Here is a 22,984-nt window from a genome sequence, read left to right as displayed (position 1 = left end):
GGTTGGGGGAAGCAAGTCATTTACCATGCGTGTCAGAAATATTTAACCAAACGCTTATGACTTAAAAAAAAAAAAAATACAACACACAAATTGGATAATACTTTATATTTATATAGATATATATTATATTGTTTAAACATAAATGCAATGTCTCCAAGTTAGCTGTAACAATAAAAAATACATTATCTTTGTGTCCTTAAAGTACATAGAATTAAAACAGGAAGAAGAAGAAAAAAAAACCTCCCTAAGTAATTCACAGAGGTACAAATATACAGTACAAATCTATTTTTATTTTAAAAGGGTACAAATAAAATGCAACAAAATAGAGATATTAATGCTTTGTTAACTCAGGTAGGTGTGGGGTCTTTCTAAGGGAGCACTTTGGGTCGACAACTCTAAGGCTTCTGATACAGATCAATACATATTGGTACAGCCATACAATATTAAAACTCACTATACAAAGATCATACAACCTGGATTATACTTGAGGATTGAATGTTACATTTACATCATTGCATATATTTTGCAGATTTAGGCATTAAAACAAACAGTTTAGAGTTTCACATCACATAATAAGCAGTGTCATCTTGTTCCAAAAGTACATCAGATGTGAAAATACAGACACTGTTAAAACTTTAAACCGTTCTTGCTCATGATTTGACATCGGTGATACCAAAACCGTCCTAAAATTCACCTTCACAATGCAATGCAAGTTAAAAAAAAAAAATGTTGGCAAACGATGCAATCAATTCCCACTCAAAAAAAAAAAAAAAAAACACGAAATGGGATGGGGGGAAAAAATTACAATACCACTGATAAAAACCTAAAAACCTCTGATTAATGCATTCTGCCTGCAAATGTAAAAACCATCCCATTTGTCCACAAAGTGGGGAAAAAAAAAACAAAAAAACATCAAATGTAATCCACTGAATTCAGGAATCCTGGAAAAACTACACATGTGCAACATTAAAACAACAGATGTGTCTTTACACAAGTAAGGGCTGATTACTGACTGACACCACCAACCGTGAGGAAAACAAAGTGTAGTAATAATAAAAAATATTAATACTCAGCATACGTCCACCTGACAAGCTGTGAGCACATTGCTGGTTAATGTGACTAATTTAGATTCTGAAGGCTGGAAACTGAATAAAATAGCTCTACTAGAAGCATCATTTTAACGCACGCTATAAAGACCTTAAGGCATCGTTGACGAACGTGATCGAAACTATACGACAGCAACACGTTCTGCGATATCTCCATGATTCTGTGTGCTTTTGAAAGTCTTCACCTCACCAACAGTTACATTTAAACACTTAAAGAAGGTATTTAGTGCAATTACAGCAACAGGCCGTCAGTGACATGAAGCAGAGAGACAGGAGGGGGCGCTGCTGACACCAGAGCAAATCCCAACAAATGCACCTCGACCTAAAACTCAACATTAGAGTGAAAAACTGCAGAATGTTAACTCTGAGTGATGCCGATTTGCCTTCAACACTGACAAGACGCCGATCAGAGTTTAACCAGCGGTGACTAAGCAATGCACTACAGCCGGGTTAAAGAAATAAATAAATACTGATTTATATTTCTATAATAGTCTTGTCAACCAACAGTCTCACAATCACACAGGACAGTCATCTAACTCTCAGTCCACCTCGACGGTGAACGAAGGACTGGATACCGACTGCATCGTAAATGCCGTGACTACACGAAATGTTTTTGTTTGAAAGAAATGGCGAGCTGCCCGCTGTAACACTGCAGTGGAAACTCTTCCAAGCACTGGAAAGTCAACACAATGTACAGCGGACCAGAGGAGGTAGACAAAACTATCAAGAAACTTATGACAGCAAAAACTGGGTCTTTATGTATTCTTCCACAGGAACACAGACAACCTGAAGCATTTTATGAGCAGAAATACAAGACATTTCCTGTTAAATTCCTACAAAGAAAAAAAAAAAACTACTTTGTTACTTGTTGAATACCCACGTGGCTATTTTGTCAGACTATAAATGTAACTCATGAAATGTATCAGCGGGCTCTGTGTATAGCCTGTGGATGCACTGGAATAAATTTTTTTTTTGGTACTTTTTCCTCTGGAATTGAAGTGGAACACAAGATGTGCTTGCAAGGCAGACTTTCCCCTTTAATTCAAGGGGTTTAAGTAAAATATTGCATTAACCACTTGAGCCTAGATTTGATCCATTTTTTTTTTTTTTGTTATATGAAAATCCTTCACAGTTCCAATCCATGAAGCTGTGCTACCCGCTTTGATGCAACAAAAGTTTCACGATCCAGTTTCTCCAGTTACCGCCTCAGCAGCCGATAACTCCTTCAGAGTCATCCTGGGTGTCTTGGTGTTTTCCCTCACTTGTCTCCTTCAGTTTTTGAGGACTGTCTGCTGCAGACAGATTCACTGCACAGGACCATACTGTTTGCATAATAATCTTTAATTTGGGTCATTCTTCAACTATGGTATATTTTGTGTGCATGTCCCAGAGGAGTGTTTAACCAGTTTTAGTCACACTTACTTCCCAGCAAGAGGAACATAAAACAACCACTTCACAATATGAGAGAGAAGATTGGCTTCAAAAAGACAAAAAAAAAAAAAAAATCAACAAAATCCCTCACCACCACTACTAAACGGTAGTCAGTCTGCTCTGTGATCCCGTCAGATCTCAGAAGCTAAGCAGAGTAGGTGCTGGTTAGTACTGGGATGGAACACCAGGGGCTTCTGTTATGTCAGGAAGAAAACCTGTGATCTTTGGTGACCCCTGTCCAAGTAATTACGGACCTGAACAGCATCATTATTTCATAGTGCCACTCATACCATTTAATTAGAAATGCTTTACTGATTGATAAACGCTTCACATTGCTCTCTGTTCCTATTGCTGGCGAAGATACTCTGGAAAAAGTGTGTTTTGGGAAACACTTTTGATGACTCTGACCAGCTCTAAACGTTAATCGCCTGGAGACACTCAGCCGGAGAACATTCCAACCATGTTTAGTGGAAATCTGCTTCCTGGTCTCCCACGAGTGAATACAGTGAACTTCTACCAGCGCACAGACTAACGAGCATCTTACACAAATATGACTGTGGGTCATCTCATGAGCGATTTCACAAATGGAGGTCTCAGGTCAATATTAACATCACTTCTGTATACTTAACTTTTCTGTGCATGTGACTGATGAATGGTTGTGGTTTTACTTTTAAATCTGTTTTCAAATTGATTCATTATTACTGAAATTCACTTATTCTAGTATTCAAGTGCAATACCTTCAAGCACAAACTCCTTTAAAATGTCCATTAAAATATCTTCATTATCTGACATTAATATTAAAAAGGCTGCTCGGGTTCACTGAAATAACGACGTACCAGAGCTGACTGCATGGCCGCTCCGACATGCTGGCGATCAGCGCACTATGAGGAAAGTGTGCTGTTGTCTCCACGTCATCACTTCCAAACACAACAGCGTGTGTGCGTGTGTCCAGGCAACAAGAGCCAAAAATGCTGTAGGCACAGACACAAACTAACAGAAGTAACAAACTACAAGATCTGTCGTCCTGCCAGCACAACTAAAAATTAAATAAAAAAAAAAAAACCACTTCAAATATTAAAAAGCCAAATGTGATGGAGGAAACACGTCTATGATCGGAATGTCCAGGAGCGCAATGTCATCTCATTAGAAACTAATGAACTGATTTTGTGTGTGATCTAATTGCACTTAATTTCCAAGTCACCCTTTTGGATTGTTTGTTTTTTTTTGTCCACCTTCAGTGATGAGGAGTGAAAAGGAGGAAACTGCAACATTACTTTTGGCTAATTTGTAAACAGAGTTAAAAATGGAAGTCAGTATTTTTCTCACACAAAACACCAACAATACTTCAAACATATTCCCTTCATTCCAAAAACAAAACAAATTAAAAAAAAAAAAAAACCCTATCCTACTGTTATTCCTACTATAAGGTCAGTGTGAAATCAGCAAGTGAAATTTTGTGCAAGTCAAGACAATCATAAACTACACCGGATATAAAACGCATCCCGACACACGAGAGGAACACACCAACAAAAAGTCACTCACAATGTGATTACTCACGCCTCCGTGGTAGACGGTGCTTCAGTAAATCAAAACCATCAGCCAAATGGAAACATAAACGACAGAAGCAGCTCACCGAAAACAGTACGACAAAGATTTTCACTGCATTTAAAAAATAAAAAAGTGAGAGAGGGCAATCAAACACCAAAATAGTGCATTACCACATAACGACTGATTTAATTTAGTAACTGAGCACAGAAAAGCCGTCACTAACTCATACACAGGGTTTAATTCCTGAAACACACAGGCTTTCCTTTCCGGTATCCGAGGAATAAAGTGGGTCGCTTCCCACTGATGAGTTTGATGACCAACCTGTTTACGGTGTTCAAAATTAGTTGGGGAAAACATTTGAGGTACAGCAAGGAGAAGAGACATGGAACTTAAAACCAAAACAACATCCTAAAGAGTGCCCTCTACTGCATTATAGAGGCATGATTACAGCCTGGTGTAGTGACGTGTTAGGCGGATACCAGAGGGCGTGACACTTCTGGCGTGGAAACGGATTGTAAAACAAATACAGATTGATTTGTCATTATTTTGATTGTAAGACACGTAGATAACATGAGATCACATGGCAAACATTCTTCATCGCCGGCCAGTAAAAAGTTGCTGCAATTTTGGTAAAAAGTGGTGCAAATTATTGGTTGAACTAATAGGACTAATAAATTGAATAGTTTGAACAGTGTTGAATGCTTGGTTTGCAAAGTAAAAGTCAAACAATATCGACGTCCATTGGATTCTGACACGTTACCCCATAACGTGATAATTAAGCATGACACATGGTTCAAACTATTCCTTTTAAAACCCTATTAACCAATAATTTGCATCACTTTACCAAAATTGAAGCAACTTTAACTTTTGACCCCTGTACAAACTGAAATTGACCTTTGTCACCATTCTTGCTGTTTTTACCCCATAACATTTAGTCACAGACAATCCAAACTACATCTTTTTGAAATCTTTATGTTCAGACAAATAAAGATCCCTGTGTAATTCCTCAACTGACCCCTACCTGGCAGCCTATTGAAAATTCAAGTGGCCAGTCGGTTTTTTCAAGAGTTATGTCTAAGGAGTGTTTCTGCTGAATTTGGTGCTTGTATCACCATTTGCAGGATTCCTCTGTAAATATTCCGTTATCTGCTGCACTAAAAGAGAACGCGAGACGTTAGGGCCTGTCACACCGTGATGATTTAGCCAGCGTATGCCAACATATGAAAAATGCTCCGAACATGCAGGATATGTTGAATAAGTTATGCAGCTGTCACACGTTGACGATTTAGCCAGCATATGCTGACAGCCCCGTTTCCACCGAGCGGTCCGGGTTGATACTGCACGGTGTGGTACGAGTCAGAATAGTTAAATCTGGCTTGGTTTGTGTTTACACCACTGGAAGAACCTTTGTTTGGTAGGTGGAACACATAAATATTAACACTTGTAGGCCCAGACATTTCCAGTTCTGCTGCTTGCCCCCTCCTCTTTGTAAAACATGTTAAATCCTCTCAATATGCTAACATGTTAAGAGGTCTCCACGGTAACACTCGGCCCTGCAGCCACACCCGCAGAGGTTGCTGCTACCTGTAATGATAAAAGCCAGACTGCCTGTTTGAATGAAGTGTCATCAGCCCAACATACTGCGTGTGCTAGTATGGACCATCTCTATGGAAGTAAATCTGTGTCATCAGAGTTTGAATTAGAATTTTTTTAGCATCAAAATCAGAGTTTGAAGTTGAATTTCTAAGGCTGAATTTGTTTAGCATCAAAATATTCAGCCTCAAAAAGTTCAACCCCCCCCCCCCCCCCCCCAAAAATAAAAAACCTCAAAAAAAAAAATTCTACCTAAAAAAATATTTCAACCTCACAAATTCAATCATGGTTCAATAATCCAATGTTTCGCTGTCTTCTTCTGCTTTCAATTTGGTTTCGAAGTCACATCATCAATGGAGTAAAACGTGACTGGTTAAACATTACATGATTGCGACAGGGATGGATTGCTTCTGCTTTTCTATTTTTTTCAGGTTTAATTTTTTGAGGATGATTTTTTAGGTTGAAAATTTTTTTATTTTTTTATAGGATGGAGTTTTTGAGGCTGAATATTTTGATGCTACACAAATTCAACCTTAGAAATTGTCCATAGTTACAGTCCTTCCCTGGTCCATAAATGGTTCCATCAACTTCAAAACAACATTCTCTGTCTCAGTCCCATTCTCCACTTACCCCTCAACTTGAAAGAGGCTACTTCTCAGGTGTTCTGTGAGTGAGTGTGGGGCGAGCAGTGCTGGCAGGTACTCAGCTCACTGAACAGGCTCATTTATATAACAAAAGGAGGAGGTCTGTGGCATGCTAAACTTTGAGGGGGATTTTCACTGCAGACTAATGTCTGCACTCTGGGCCACAAGTGTTATCAAGCATGTCCTCAAGCATGCGCACGCTGTCGTGCAGCCTCTCGCACGCAGACTGCTGCAGAATCGACTGATGTCTGTGGAATGTGGCTGATGTGAATGAATGAGGCGCTGTGACTCAACTTTTGAAATAAATTAATTTTCTTGTTGTGACACAAAGTGCTGGTGTTCTCTGGTTCAGGATGAGAAAAGCACCAAGAGCAGACAAACAGAGGGACTTTTCTAAAAACACGTTTCTTCAGCCACAAGGAATTCAAGTATTTTCAGATGTCATTTTCCAATATAAGGACACTTTATGTGGATAAGTTTTCATCCGGCTGTGATGATGAATCCAACTGAAAGAAACAGGTAAGATTAAGACTTTATATTTCCTCTGTGTGTGAATGGTTTTAATATTTGAAACAGTCTGAACTGTTTGCATGAGGACTGCAGTTTTCAGCCAATCAATGGACAGCATCAATAGATTTATTTCAACTTCCAAAAACAGTGTGTCAACAACTGAGTAAATTACCTACAACTTATGGTGCATGCAGTGGCTTGCAAAAGTATTCAGCCCCTTGGTATTTCGTGCATTTTAATTTGTTTATGGCATTTCAAATACAAAAAGTAAATCAGGCTTCTCAAAATATTTTTTTTTTAATTATCCTCCTTAAACTCAAACTGAAAGTAAATCTCTACAACTTGATATAAACTAATTAAAAATATAAAAGCCAAGATGATAGGTTGCATAAGTAATCGGCCCCTTTGGTATAATACCTGTAAATAATCAGTTTAATTGCCAGTTTTCTTCAGACATGTCAGGGGATGGATACATGAACATTTCCAAGTCACTGAATGTGTCTTGAACTTTATTTACCTCAATTATGAAGAAATACAAACAATATGGCACTCTGTGGTAAATCGGTGTGGAGTAGACAGTTCTCAAAAACTAAGTGACTGTGCAAGAAGGAGAAGGGTGAGGAAAGCCACCAAGACACCCAGACAACCCAAGACGGTACAGGCTTCTGTGGCTGTGATTGGAGAAATTGTGCATTTTGTATCCCCAGTTAGTCATGATGAAGTGGTATAGAGGAGGATTTTCTTTCACCAAAACATTAAATCTAGGCTTGCATCTCAGATGCACTTTGTGGAAAATTGTTGCTGAACTTTCAGGTCTTCTTTTTAATAAAATCCTCCTCTGTACCACTTCATCATGAAGCTGCATAACTGGGGATACCAAATGCAAAACATGCACTGTGCACAATTTCTCCAATCACAGCCACAGAAACCTGTACCATCTTCTGGGTTGTCTGGGTGGCTTTCCTCACTCTTCTCCTTGCACAGTCACTCAGTTTTTGAGAACTGTCTACTCCACACCGATTTACCACAGAGTGTCATACTGTTTGTATTTCTTCATAATTGAGGTAAATAAAGTTCAAGACATTCAGTGACTTGGAAATGTTCATGTATCCATCCCCTGACTTGTCTGAAGAAAACTGGCAATTAAACTGATCATTTACAGGTATTATACCAAAGGGGCTGATTACTTATGCAACCCATTATCTTGGCTTTTATATTTTAATTAATTGATATCAAGTTGTAGAGATTTGCTTTGAGTTTGAGTCTATCATATTAGACATTTTTATATTGTGAAGCCTGATTTACTTTTAGTATTTGAAATGCCATAAACAAATTAAAAAGTATGAAATACCAAGAGGCTGAATACTTTTGCAAGCCACTGTATGTGTGACATATGTGACATACGTCAAAAATATTGTGCACGCCCAAAATTTTTCGAAATCCTTGCCATATATCAGCATACTTCAACGTGCTCTTAACTTATACAAAAAGTACCCAAAACGTATTAGACGTACGCCAGGATATGACACCGCTCTTAATACGTTTGGCAGACGTTGGCTAAATCGTCAAGGTGTGACAGCGTGCAACCTTCGATCATCTGAATAAGGCAGGAGGACTACAGTCACCATTTCCTTGCCAACAAAACTCTTATCAGATTTTCACGTCGCTGTCAGACATCAGTGGGACAGGAATCCACACTTATCTTTTGGCTTATAAACCACCTACCAGACAGAAAGATCTCCTGTTGTTGCAAGGTGTGCAAAAATGAGTGACATTCTGAGGCTACATTCACACAATGTTTCCCTCTTTCACCATCATGACTCATACCTTCCTCATCTCTTCTACAGCTGCTACCAAAGTGGCTGCTACTTCCCTGCATTAGAGCGCCCCTCAATGGAGAGTTTGACCTCCTGGGGGATGAATGTAGGCCGTGCAGGGCCAGAGGTGCTGATCTGAGGGCGTGAGCCTTCGTCTCCCTTTGTGGTGTATCTTTGGAGAGCAGGTGAGGACCAACGCCTCTGAGACGAGGAGACCACATGCTGCATTGCTCCCATTCTGACAAAAGCGGAGCCGTCTGTGTGCAACTGGTAACTATTCTGATTTCTAGGATGCTCTGCTGAGGTCCGACTTGGTCTGGCGGGAGATTCTGTAAGCGCAGTAACTGCCAAATGTGTGGCATCTTCCTTACCAACAAGATCCTTCTCTCCTTCCCTCTGTCTTTCTCTGTGAATGCGATCTAGCCTAAAATGAGGCTGAAGCCGGGGCTGCTGAGGAGCAGGTGGCCCCATGAGCTGGTGACCAGGTCCTGATGTGGCACTGGCTTTGCTTAAAGTCCTGGAAAGAGTCTGTTGTTGTTGAGTATGGTGCTGTGGTTGTTTCTGCTGCTGCGGCTGAAGCTGCTGCTGCAGGGTGATGGACACGCACACGTCTCCCACTTGCAGATGATAGCAGGCTAAGCCGTAGAGCTGAGCTGTGCGCTCGGGGCTGCAAGACGACCAGCCCTGGCCAAACACAAAAAAGGGGTGCTCCGGGGGCACATCAATGGTCACCTTGCTCTGTTGTTCTCCCACAGTAAAGTGAAGTGACATGAGACCAGGTCTCTGCTGGCTGGCATGTATGTCCACCACCATGCTGGAGTCAATCTTAAGTCCGCCGCTCACCTCGGCACTCCGCACAAAGTCCTGAGTCTGCAGGTCCTCCACACGTTTCAGCTCCCCAGTAGCCAGCTGGATAATCGCTCCCTTCATGAAGTGCGAGGGGCTGCAGGGAGCTGAGGCGGGAGTGAGGCTTGAAGACAAGACCTGAGTCAGATCTGCTGTAGGCTGGACAAAAGACTGTGAAGGGAGCTGTTGCTGCTGAGCTGGGTTCAACTCCCCCACAACCCTGTCAGGGAGGCACACACGGGTAGGAGGATCAGCGGTTTTAAAGTTGGGGATAGGGGAGGCTAAGGGGGTAGAGGCATGGCTGGCTGAGGCATTATTAGCCTGGACTGAGTAGTGTTGCTGTGGTGGTTGAGACTGATTCTGAGGTTGGTATTCCAAGGGGATAAAGACTGGTTGCCCGTTGGCTAGCATGACTGCATGAGCTGGCTGGCCACTGGCCACTCTGGGGTCGTTGTAACCCACAGGCTGGGTTGTATATACATTTGGACCAGAAATTACCCCTGGGGTCTCACCATGGACATCTCTGGCTCTCTGGGTGCCCTGAGACAGGTTCAGGGGAGCAAAGGAGACTTCCTTCCTGCTGCCACAACTACCCTGAACAGAGGAGGCCAAACAACCGACCACTTGCTGCACCTATAAGTTGGTTAAAGAAATTTGAGTTAGTCAAATGACTTTATAGAAAACACAGAACAATTTGGTCATGGTTTTCATCTCAAATTCCCCAAGACTGATCCCAAAGCATTCATGCAGCAATCTAGATATGTTAACAGGTCTCATATTTCAGGCACAAGACACACTCTAGCCAACAACAGAACAATATCTCTGCCAAGCTAATAAAGTTCTGCCTGTTAAAATAGCTAAAGTGTATGAGGAGGAAGTGATCAAAATGAACTGATATAATTTCTGACTACAAGAAAAGGAAGCAATAGAAACTAGGACACTAGAAGCACATACCTCTGCCAAGGCTCAAAACTGTCTATCTTGCAAGTTTTGCATAGTCTTGCTGTATTTTAAAAATACCTGGGCTTCATTTATAAAACCTCTGTGAAAGATAATGACTAAAAACTTTGTGTATACACAACGGCAGAACTGTGTATAAGCCTTCTTTAAGTTAGGTTAAACATGCTTTAAGTTAGGTCAAACATGCAGCTGGAAAGTATTCACAGCCCTTTACTTTTTCCACATTTTATGAGGCTGTGAAACACTATGAAATGGCAGCTCAGAGCGCAGCTGAATAGAGTTTCTATCCACTGAGTGGGGAAAAAAAACTTCATCAATATCCTTCAGTATTAACCCAGAGCTCTTCACGTGAGCATAGCTGATGATACATTTAGAAATTTATGGTTTATTTTACAGCTGAAAGGCTTTGTGCTTCAAAACGTTCCAAGTTTGCTCTTGGCAGGAAAACAGCAAGAGAGAACTTAATTTTTCTTTTTTTTACTCTAACACTTTGACAATGTAAACATATGTTTCCCATGTCAATAGGGCAGCACAGTCTCATCTGAACCCCGATGTGATATCGTGGGAATTGACCCAATCGGAAGCCAGAACCCGGCAGAGAATCCCCAGGCAGAATGTGGGAGTTTCAGCACATCTTACAATTTTATTTTTATTTTAGAAATATGCTGCAGCCAGCACAAATTCTAATGGCATTTATATGCCTCAACAGATCCTTGTCAATTGACTGGACGATATGTCATATGACATTTATTCCATTTCATGAGTGACCTCATTACAATGTATTTTTGTACACTTTGGTGTGCATTTTTCTCCCAGACGTGTTTCTCCATTGCACGCTTCCAATAGCTTTTTGTAAAAATGCTTCTATGATGCAAAAAAGCTAAATCAAGTTCCTGTACTGTTTGGAGGGACATCTTCAGAAGCACTTCTTTTTTGTTAGATTCAGGAAAGCAGATGTTCGTTTCTACACAAACCACTGAACTATGGAGCAGCTCTTGCTCTACTCAGTGGTGTGTGAGCTCGCCTGCCATCCAGAGTGAACTGTTAGTTGGTACAAAGAGCCTATGGTGCTTCCTGGTTCTCAGCCTCCAATTCCTACAAGAAACACCTTTCTAATTTTAAGTCAAATTTCAAGTGATGTGGATCTATCTAGGTGTCACATAAAACAAATAATGAACCTTTCCATTTGTGCAGTGTAAAGAATATTTGCATTTGTTTAAAGTCGGTATGGTTTCATTCAATTTGGCTGGCAACTCGCTGAATGAAATGTTCCAGCTTTCAACTCAAGCAAATATTCTTACCATTGCGATCACAAAACATTTGTATTTAAGTAGTCACACCCATTGTTCAATGCTTTGTTGATGCACCTTTGGCAGCAATTACAGCCTCAAGTCTTTCGGAATATGATGCCACAAGCTTGGTGCACCTGTCTTTGGGCAGTGTCGTCCATTTCTCTTTGCAGCACCTCTCAAGTGCCATCAGCTTGGCTGGGGAGCATCGGTGCACAGCCATTTTCAGATCTCTCAAGAGATGTTCAATCAGATTCAGCTCTGGGCTCTGGCTGGGCCACTTGAACATTCACAGAGTTGTCCTGAAGCCACTCCTTTGATATCTTGGCTGTGTGCTTAGGGTCATTGCCATGCTGAAAGATGAATCGTTGCCCCAGTCTGAGGTCAAGAGCACTCTGGAGCAAGTTTTCATTCAGGATGTCTCTGTGCATTGCTGCATTCACCTCCTCACTAGTCTCCCTGTTCGTGCCGCTGAAAACATCCCCACAGAGTGATGCTGCCACCACCATGCTTCACTGTGGGGATGGTGCCTGTTTTCCTCCAAACATGATGCCTGGCATTCACACCAAAGAGTTCAATCTTTGTCTTATCAGACCAGAGAATTTTTGTTTCTCATGATCTGAGAATCCTTCAGATACCTTTTGGCAAACTCCAGCTGGGCTGCCATGTGCCTTTTACTGAGTGGCTTCCATCTGGCCACTCTACCATACAGGCCTGATTGGTGGATTGCTGCAAAGATAGTTGTCCTTCTGAGAAGTTCTCTCTTCGCATAGCTCTGGAGCTTTGTTAATATGATCACTGGGTTCTTGGTCACCTCCCTGACTAAGGTCCATCTCCCCTATTCGCTCAGTTTGGATGGGTGGCCAGCTCTAGGAAGAGTCCTGGTAGATCCGAACTTCTTCAATTTACAGATGATGGAGGCCACTGTGCTCACTGGGACCTTCAAAGCTGCAGAAAAGTTTCTGTACCCTTCTCCAGATTTGTGCCTCAAGACAATCCTGTGTCTGAGGTCTACAGTCAATTCCTCTGACTTCATGCTTGGTTTGTGCTGTGCTCTGACATGCACTGTCAACTGTGGAAGCTTATATGTAGACAGGGGTGTGCCTTTCCAACTCATGTCCAATCAACTGAATTTACCCCAGCTGGACTCCAGTTAAGCTGTAGAAACATCTAAAGGATGATCAGTGGAGACAGGATTCACCTCAATTTAGGCTTTATGGTAAAGGCTGTGAATACTTATTATTGTTAATAAATTTGTAAGTAAGTCCCTTCGGCTGCTCCCTTGTTTGCACTCGGGGTCACCACAGCAAATCCAAGGTGGATCTGCATGTTGAATTGGCACAGGTTTTGCGCCGGATGCCCTTCCTGACGCAACTCCACATTACATGGAGAAATGTGGCAGGGGTGGGATTTGAACCCAAAGCCTTCTGAACTGAAACCAAGCTCATTAACCACTTGGCCACCACCCCTGCATTTTTAATAAATTTGTAAAGATGTAAAAAAAAAATAATAATAATAAATCACATTGTCATTATGGGGAGTTGTGTGGATTATTTTGAAAAAAAAAAAATAATTTCACCCATTTTGGAAATAAGGCTAAAACATAAAATGTGGAAAAAGAGAAATGCTGTGAATAGTTTCCAGATGCACTGTAGCTGTTGTGCAACAGGTCCTTTTAGGATTTTGTTTCAGGACACTGACTCAAAAAGTGCTGACAGGTAAGAAGAACTAGATGGTCTCTTGATACCACATTTTAGTACTGATTTTATCGAAATCATCCTGTAAGCATTTTATGTTTCTTCCTTCAGTTTCTTTAACTATGTTTTCCTTTAACCTCATTCTCATCCTATGACATCACAAAGACCTGAAGGAGATTAAAAATCAGAATTCTGACTGCCATCATCCATCAGCTGGCAGACGTAATAATGGTTGACTATTATTACACAGGCAGAAGTATGTGCTTTCTCAGTGCACTAATTAAAATTGTGATAAGATCAGCAACCACTTTAAATAGAAAAGCTTTGATGCATTTACTGCTAAAGGGATCATACTTAGATTAACAGGGTAACGTGAGACAATGGGCGAGGTTTGTGGCCATGGATACGTCTTACCTCCATATCGCTATCTGGAGTGCTCCGCTGACCAGGAGAGCTCCTTTCATCCAGTCTATGACTCTGCAGGCCTTTGTCTTTACTGTTCTCCTGTGCAGCAGGGCTGGACGTGACCTGCTGCAGATGTGCATTTCTGGCAGTGTACAATGATTCTGGCAGCACATCTCGAGCTCCCTGCTCCTTACCCCCTCCATTCACCTCTGGTTCATTATCCTGTTGGGCAGAATGGGCATCCCTGGTTCCAGTGGCAGCTCTGTTGCCCTGAGGGTGGTAGAAGACTGGCATTCCACGAGAGCTGAGCTCTGTTGCAGGCAGAACTCCTACTGTGCCAATGTGCTGCTGAGTAGCTTGATCTGTGGACAGCATCAGCGGGACACTGCTAGATGGCACAACTTTGGCAAAGGTATGAGCAGCTACTTCGACCTGCGGAGGAGGCGAAACAACACTCTCCGGGATGACAGATGGGTAAGGAACAAGGTGGGGCACGGTGTGGGGCTGAGGAATGGAGCCTGAGGCAGTAATTAACGAACCAGGGACAAAGCCTGTAGGTATAGCGTAAGGTACTGCTGCATAGGGGGAGGTTACAAACTGCAGAGAGGAATGAGGAATCTGGGCATAACCCAGAGGCGGATAAGAAATTCCTGGATGCTGCAAAAGGGGAGAGTGGACAGTGTAGGCTGGAGAGATGTGGCTAAGCACAGGATGCAGACTGGTTGGTGAATAGGTTACAGGTGGTAGAGCTACTTTATAGAGCATACTGTACTGGTCAATGGGCACTGCAGGCACACCATCGCCGCTGTCCACTCCATAATGCAGCCCAGGCTGAGCTCGCACCCACTCTCCTGATGGAGCGCCTCCCTGAGTGTCAGTGTTGGCTGTAGAGCTCTGAATGGAAATGACGTCATCTTCTCCAACACAACTACCACCTCCTCCGGCAGCCACTCCTCCCCCGGCACTTCCAGCTCCACTACTGTTACTAACTGGGAGGTCTCTCTTCTTAGGAGGCAGGCACTCCTGGTTACGCTCCTGAGCTGGTTTCATTGCAAATGTCTGACCAAGTGAGTGGTTTTACTGCACTGCGCAAGAATTGGAACTTGCACGCCAGTCTGCCTGCAAAAGAACCAGTTCTGAAGTCACCTGGTTCACTTCGTCTGACAAATCACCTGGGAAAAGGCAAAAAAAAAAGAAAGAAAGAAAAAAGAGATGAAATAAGCACAAATGAACTCAATCATGGGGCGTCACACTGTGTGTCCAATCTGCAGTAAGATGGTGAACATACAGATAAACCAGCCTTCAGTTCAGCTTTCTGGGAAAACTAATAATGATATAGGTACAGTTCAAGACATATTCAGTGACTTGGAAATGTTCATGTATCCATCCCCTGACTTGTCTGGAAAAAAAAACAACAAAAAAACAAAACAAAAAAAAAAAACTGGCAATTAAACTGATTATTTATGCAACCCGTCATCTTGGCTTTTATATTTTTAATTAATTTTATATCAAGTTGTCAATTTACTTTTAGTTTGAGTCTAAAGAAGATAATTTTAGAATTTTTTATATTGATGAGCCTAATTTACATTTTTTATTTGAAATGCCATAAACAAATTAAAATATGTGAAATACCAAGGGGCTGAATACTTTTGCAAGCCACTGTATCTAGGCTTGGGACCGGCACTCGGAAAGTACTAGCTGCACCCCCCAAGTGGCTGAGTTTGTATTAAAATTCCATAGGACTTGAAAATGCCATGGTTTTTCTTGAGATGATCAAGGCCTTGAACTCTCAAGGGCAAAGAAGAGAAGAAGAAAAAGAAGTAGAGAGCTTTGCTGCTTGGCCTTAACACCAAGGCCAAGCAGCAAGGCACTGCAACACCTCTGCATTGCTCACAGGGGTTATCTACACCCTTGCATTATGAGCGATTTCAGCTTACGTGTATGTCTACCTCTTCGAAGTTTCTCCTTTTGAAGAGAATTTTCAGCACAATCCAGTCCTTCAATTTGTAGCTACACCCCACTTACTCCAATCAAGGTTTATGGGGGGCTGGAGCCTATCCCATCACTCACAGGTTAGAAGGCACGGTACACCCTGTACAAGATATGAGTCTGTCGCAGAGCCACATATAGACAAACACATTCACACTCTCACGCACACCTATGGCCAATTTGAGTGACCGATTCACCCAACCTGCATGTCTTTACAAGTGGGAGGAAGCCAGAGCATGCACAGGGAACCCACACGAATGTGCAAACTCCACATAGAAAGGACCAGAAGGGAAGCGATCCTATGACCTTCTTGCTGTGAGGCAACAGTACTAACCACTAGCCACTGTGCTCGGCACCCATAGATTTATTACTGTAGCATTTATGTGCTAAATGAAAAATTCCTTGTTGCAGAAATAATTTTGAAATGCAGTTTCACCACTTCACCTACCCGAGGCATTTTGTAGAGCGACACATATGCATGAATGATTTGCTTTATTCTCAAAGGTTAAACTCTAATCTGGAAATGGAGCTAGATATCAAAATCCTTAGATTTGCTTAGTAACTTGGAAAGATGTCACTCTCAATTTTATGGACACAAAACTGACTTATCCAGCTCTTTGGCCAGTACTTAAGCATTTGCTGGATTTTATTCATATCTGGTATGATGTTAGTGTCGATCCTTGTCCTGTGTGTTATAACCATTTTTAAAGTAGATACATTGCCAATTCAGCCCTGAAACATTTAATGTTCATACTGTTAATGTTAGCCAACGTTTATTACCAGACACTTTCAGTCAAATTACAGTTTGGCCATTTTTAGCTCTCAACCTTATTTATTTAAAAAAGAAGAAAAATAAAGAAAAACACCAAATAAATAACTAAAATAAGTAGGCAAGAAGCAAATATATCCTGCCCCTGGAATATCTACCAAAATATTTTTGATTGGGTTCAAACAGTATAGAACTCAAGTTAAACAGCAACATTACTCAGTGTGTTGGAAATGTAATTACATCAGAAAACAAAAGATTCACCTACTTTCAAAAAAAATGATTCACAACAGAAGAAAAATAGATAATTACAACAGAAGGATATTGCAGTTTAGGTTCCTAGCTCTTTGTTTTATCACATCAGTGTTCCTCAATCAAGACTTGTAGATTCCAAACAAACTGGAACACACACTACTGGCAGGTCGGTAGTGTTCAGAACAGTGACAGATTGAAAGAGTAACAAAATAAGGTTGAGAGATTTTTTTTTAAGTGCTCAGGGTCTCCCCCCCTTGTGTCGATCTATGCCTGATTACAATAGAACATGAAAGCAAACATCTGATTACTTAATTTTCACACTGATAGAGAACTACCCTGCTTGTTTTGTAAAGAGAAGTGCACAGCCGCTAATCGAGGTTGTTTGAGACACACAGATATCAATGTAATCTGACTGATCTATTAAAACAGGTGAGGACATTAGTAGTGCAGTACCCATCTGTGCAATCTTACTCATTCTGGGATCTGCTCCAAAAAGCAAGCTTGCTCACTTGCGTAAACCCATAAGGTCGGTTCTAAAATGTTCCACATTTCTTTTTATGGTTGAGAGTTTTGCTTAGTTTGAATCAGCACACCCGAGAAGAAAAAAAAATAAATCCTGCTTCGTGGTTTAAAACTGTGCCAATCTGAAGTAGCCTAAATTCAAAATATACATTTTGCTTATCGTACCGAGCTATTCGGAGAAGACATTTCGTACCAGTTTAAACTGATGCCAGCATGACACTTTGAGCATGAACGTTAAACGCAGATGTTACATTTAATGTTAGCTAAAGTTCGACATTTATCCCACAGGTTTGATAGTTAGCTTCTTGGCTAGCAGCTACATTAACTGACTGCGTGCCAGCATGACAATGTGTGGAAAGTCGACAAGACTGGTTTCGTTTTGCAGACTTACTTCCAAATGTCATCGCGAAGAAGTTTTGCTTCATAAAAAGTCGATACGCCGATGAACAAATGGAGGAATCAAGGCTAAGCAACCGAACCCATTTTGGAGGCCAGCAGAGACAGAGGCGCTGACCGATGACGTCATTACGCTTATTTAACTTGCACATATATTCCGAAAACGTTTTTACAACCGTGCACGTAACAAAAATATTGCCCCCCCCTCCACCATGAAAATTTCAATTTCAACCTGGAGATGTTAAAATTTGAGGGTGGGCCAGCAAAATGGGACGGAATCATAAACGTTAATCAAAAGGCACAACTTGTGTTGTCGCAGCGCAAGACAGACAAGAGTATAGCCCCCCCCCCAAAAAAAACAAACAAATGTTTAAAAAAGCGCCTTTTGAAATATTACCAAATTTCTTCAATAAACACTTATCCAAACTAAATGAGCCAAATGCTGATAGTTTGACTGAAACATCAGCGGCACCTAGTGGACAGGTCAACTTCAGTTAACACACGTTCAGTGAGGAAAAACAACTGCAACTGTTCAGTTAGAATGCCAGACTTTATTATTGCTTTTTAACCCAGTTATTCCATATTCCACTTGTTTCTTTACACAATTATGGTTTTAAAATCTAAGAAACACACTGAAGATGTTTGTAAGGTGCTACTATACACACACATATCGTGGAAAGGAGAATGAAAAGAAAAAAAAAAAAGCATTTGTTGAGTTGTAAAGTTGCAGAGGTCAACAGCAAAAAGCACCCAAGCAATGAGCCCTACCAATCAGCAATCATTACTCTAGGCATTACTTGGTGTGGCAATTTTTTTCTGCATCTTTAGATTCAACCTACTCTTCATCAGTAATACAGAAATTGCCATGCATCTAAGAAAGCATGACAATTAGAGTAAACTCTTCATATTGAGGAAATATGAAACCCAATCATCACTTGACAATAAGGTGGTGTTACTACAAGAGCATGCTCATTCTCACCATATGCTTTATAGTGCCCAAATTATCCAGTGATGACTCCTTTTCATGACCCAGTCACATGAAAGCCATGTGTTGAAAAATGTCATTGCTGGTTCATGGAAGTTTTGAGCTCCAGGGTTGACCTTCTGAATGCAACAGTAATTCCAGAATAATTAAATAAATCAAGTGATTTGTAGACAAGCACAGCAAGTCAACAGCTTTTCAATACAAATACCAAAAAATAAAAACTTCCCAAAGGCACAGGGATGAACTGTAACTACTGCACACCCATTAGGAGCAGTGTGTACACACACACGAATAAATACAGCTGCTGTTAATATCAAACTGTGCTAAAGTGCTCAGTCATCATACAGTTACAGCAGTGCAACAATATAATCAGTGAAAAATATAGCATATAAATCTCTCTAAATCAATAAAAGCTATTTAGTACCATTAATAAAAAATATTAATTTGAGAATTCAAGCATGTACAGTATTTAAAATATTTGCCAAACCCCCCCACATTTAAACAAGCTTTTATCTATGTTTTGAGTAAAATGTGCAACTGTTAGCAGTTGAGAGCGCAGGCTTGCACTCCATTATATAACCAAACATCTCAACTAGTTAACCACCCACCCTTATAAAAAAAAAACAAAAAAAAGTTATTCTGAAAAATATTAACAATATTCAATGCTCCTGTGTAATGATATGTTCTTTTGAAACAATGTCAGTGTATTACCAAAACTATATTTTTAATACCTTAAACATTGTAAATGTCAAATTATTACCATTTTTAAAAAAAGCACTGATTGACTGATGACCATTGTGATTGGCATCTCACCAAACGGTCCATCGTTCAACAGAGTGAACACTGCACATACATTTAAGGTGGTCATAATTATTGCTGGAAGTTTAGCTCTCAGGAAATTCCCTGATTGTGCTTCATGAAGAACTGAGACAATATTTTTCTACACCGATTGACAGCAAATCAGTTCCACTATATATTTGCCATTGTGTTGGTCATGGACGTAGAGAGAAAAAAAAATTATACAGTACAGCTACATACAGTATGTTTTAAGTCTATAAAATCTTTTTTGACTCATCCAAAATTTCACGCATCGACCTTTAAAAAAAAAAAAAAACATAACCAAGACTGTTTATGTGATTCACTAACCAGACAATTTGTGATCCATGTTGCCTCATTAACAACTCTGAAAATGCACTTTTCACCATCTTCAGTCCTTGAAATCTAAATGATTGTAGCTATTCATTAAACCTCATTTAAGACAACCATCGTCTGTCCCGTATTTACTTCCGCATAGGTTCTTTGTGGTGCCTTACCTGAAGGTCTCTGTACAATGTTAAGATAAAAGAAAAAGCAGAAACATCTACCACAGTTTAAAATGCTCACAGCTCCAAATATCATCATTAAGTATCACCTGAATTAGGACACAAAAACATAGGTCTCATCTCTGCTTCAAAAATAGAGGAACTCAAACAAGCAAACCACAAGATCACACGATCTGCCAGGTACAGCAAAAGCTAAACCACTGAAATATGTATACTTTGAAAACAAAAACCCCAATTACATTCAATCTTTAAATGGACCCAAATCACTTGACAGAGGACATCATTACCACACATGCACAGACACTCACACGTGCACATGCACACTATCCTTTGTATGGGGGTTAAACCCTCAATTATATTTCCTGTCAGACACAATCTGAAAAGTTTAACAAATTTTAGCTTTTCACCAAAAAGCAACAATATTTAAAAGTGAAGAAAAAAAAAAACAAAACTTAAAAATCAAATAAAGGCCAACTGAAATGCATCACCATTGCAGCACTTAATCAGGCACTTTCCAATTTTGACCATCATTATGAAATGTATTAATTCTATTACAGCTGAGAAATCTTATTGAGAATAAAAAATTAAAAAAAAAAAAAAATGTGTGACGAATTACAAGACTGGAGAAGAAACAAGTGATTCTCAAAGTAGATAAAAGTGTTTGTGTTAGTAAACAGTTTACCTTACTTAAATCTGAAAAGATATTGGGTAAGCTAGGAGCAAAATGTGTCACAGTTAAAAAAAAAAAAAAAAAAAAATTTACAAACACAGGGGTCAGGAGTGAACTTCCCGAAAACAACATTTCAGGAATCACATTAAGATACCCGAGAGTTAACAGCTCTGTGACCAAACTGCTCAACTGCAGTGGACATTTATGACATAAGATACAAATGACATCTCTGTAGAGATGGTCTCAGGTTTCAATGCAGCGCTAACGGTCGATGTTTTAGCTTATAATTACCTATGGTGGCATTCATTTATGTGCTATACACACATGCACACAAACATGCGATTAGATGAGAAAAAAGCCCAACTGCCACATTCTCAGACTGTGTCATTAGCTAGGGTTTCTGTGGACAGCCAGATTCGTGCCCCATTCAGAAATTTGCTAATGGGAGTGCCGTAGATACTGCGGCGGCATAGGTTACCCACTGGGGTGAAAGGAAAAGAGGAGGTAAGGTACTCTGGAGTTGTAGCAGGCTCGTGTGGGGAAGTAGCTTTAAAATACATCCTGCCTTGGTCTGATCGGGACCGACTTGGGTTGGGGAGTGGTGCACTTCTTGGACTGGGTCCCTTATACTGCCTGAGTTGGCTTTGTAGGGTCTCAATTTCATCAACCAGCTGGGATAGCTTGTGGTAGGCAGTGATGAGGCCTCCTTTAGGAATGCAAGCTTCAGGGACCCAGCGCAAAAAAAAGAGCTTCCAGAGAGCCAGATGAGAGGGCACGAGGAGGGGAAGGAGGAGGCCCTGCTGGTCAGTAGGTTGAGAGAACCAGTCCCTGAAGAAACGCTCCATTGGACTCTCTACCACCTCTTTGAGTGGAGAGAAGTCGGGCTTCAGCTCTGACACCAAAGAGCTCCGCCGGGTCAGTGTGTCATCTCCACCCTTTAGCCCATTATGCAAAGACGGGGCCGTTCCTCGCACAATGGAGCCATAGGGTTTCTGCTGAAGAGAGACAATAATTTCAATATTAAAGGAAACAAAATTACATAATTTGCTGTTCGTAATTGCAATTCTCCTAACTAAGACTATGGCCTTCATTTAAATTACAAATAATTACAAGAAATCAAAAATAGTGCAACACCTGCTTGACAGTCATTCAAATTATTTCTGATTCAGTTACACCATGATACAAAGTTTAGTGTGGTCTTAACATCCAACCAATTATATCCAAAATGTAACCACTTTATCTTTGACTAATGCACAATTCTTCCACCACATCTAATGTATATCGGTTCCAAACTGTTAAAACCCTGACCTTTCAAGACCACCCAAGGTCAAAAGGTCATGCCGCCAATAGAACATGATACAATTTCATATTAGTGTTTAAAGTAGACCTGCATTGAAATAAATGTGGTCAGATTTCAGAAAGAAATAGCTGATATGTATTTATAAGACCCTTGTGAATGCAGTAAAGTAAATCTGTAAGCCCAAATTTGTAATTCAGCGGAGAAATCTTCGTTTAAAAATGACAAATTTGCAGCTAAAATTTAGGCCTCTGTGAAAACAGTTTGTACAGCCGTATCATTTCCATGACGTCAGGGACAAGACGACGCGCTCCCGCCTTCAGTCCGATCCCGCATTGAAATTGATTTTATCTGTTAGTAATGTTACTTATACACGTCCTGGTTTCAACATCCAAAAGTAAGCTGCAATGAATGTGAGATACAGATCTGTGTGCTCAGATCAGCAACGACATCGACAGCGGGCGCCGTTCTTCCTCTCCCGCTCTCTGCCTCCGCTGCGCTTATTAAGTCTGCGGGCTCGTTAACGAGCTTGTTAACCGCCGACGCGGGCCACTCACACCGCCCGTGTCTGCTTTGCAGCCGGTGTTGTGCCAGATTCAGGGCACAACACCGGCATCACCTCTCTGTCTACTGAATGGAGCTGCAGCACACTTGGCACAAGTCCTGAGATTACGCTCGCTGTTTTAATGTGAAGCGGCCGGTACACCTGTTGCTGCAAGGACAGACTTCTTGCGGCAAAATCCACAGCACCGCACGTCTCGGCAATCGGAGCCCCAGAGCTCCATGGACGCTGAGAGTGGTTTATATATTTTTAATGACTGGGATTCTTTGCAGGTCTCGCCTCCATATCCCGCGATGGTACCGGAGGCGAAAGACAGTAGATTGTCATTGCGACACCACTCAAACGGGCGTATGAAAAAGTCCCCCAAGATAATT

At 40.9% G+C, this 22,984-nt stretch overlaps 2 protein-coding genes and 1 long non-coding RNA gene across 5 annotated transcripts in view; 1 reads left to right on the top strand and 2 right to left on the bottom strand.

The window, feature by feature from the left end:
* The first annotated feature begins 598 nt into the window (after nucleotides 1–598).
* Nucleotides 599–18,502, top strand: LOC117527819. The gene is made up of 3 exons (XR_004565609.1): nucleotides 599–728; nucleotides 12,343–12,351; nucleotides 18,491–18,502. It is a non-coding gene; the product is annotated as an uncharacterized LOC117527819 (long non-coding RNA).
* On the bottom strand, nucleotides 8,493–17,907 carry atxn1l (ataxin 1-like). The gene is made up of 3 exons (XM_034190237.1): nucleotides 17,770–17,907; nucleotides 13,856–15,018; nucleotides 8,493–10,128 (listed from the first exon to the last, which is right to left on the bottom strand). Exons 2-3 carry the CDS (start codon nucleotides 14,894–14,896, stop codon nucleotides 8,698–8,700), a joined length of 2,472 nt encoding a protein of 823 aa, XP_034046128.1. The 5' UTR covers nucleotides 14,897–15,018; nucleotides 17,770–17,907; the 3' UTR covers nucleotides 8,493–8,697.
* The window catches only part of mtmr10 (myotubularin related protein 10), an 86,772-nt gene continuing 82,096 nt past the window's right edge, over nucleotides 18,309–22,984 (bottom strand). For 2 of the 3 annotated variants that reach the window (XM_034190250.1, XM_034190260.1), the window contains one exon: nucleotides 18,309–21,746. In XM_034190250.1, coding sequence (XP_034046141.1) covers nucleotides 21,126–21,746 — 621 coding nt within the window. In that variant the 3' untranslated portion in view covers nucleotides 18,309–21,125. The remainder of the gene's footprint in view (nucleotides 21,747–22,984) is intronic. The other variant, XM_034190267.1, reaches the window with a different exon arrangement.

Source organism: Thalassophryne amazonica, chromosome 2 (genome assembly GCF_902500255.1).
Source record: "Thalassophryne amazonica chromosome 2, fThaAma1.1, whole genome shotgun sequence".
Taxonomy (NCBI): domain Eukaryota; kingdom Metazoa; phylum Chordata; class Actinopteri; order Batrachoidiformes; family Batrachoididae; genus Thalassophryne; species Thalassophryne amazonica.
The sequence above is the reverse complement of the archived record's forward strand: the minus strand, read 5'-3'. Positions and strand labels throughout refer to the sequence as shown.

Coding starts and splice junctions, on each gene's coding strand:
- atxn1l (XM_034190237.1), bottom strand. CDS start 14,896: ATGAAACCAGCTCAGGAGCGTAACCAGGAGTGCCTGCCTCCTAAGAAG. Junction 10,129..13,855: donor CTCCAGATAGCGATATGGAG/GTAAGACGTATC, acceptor ACCAACTTATAG/GTGCAGCAAGTGGTCGGTTG.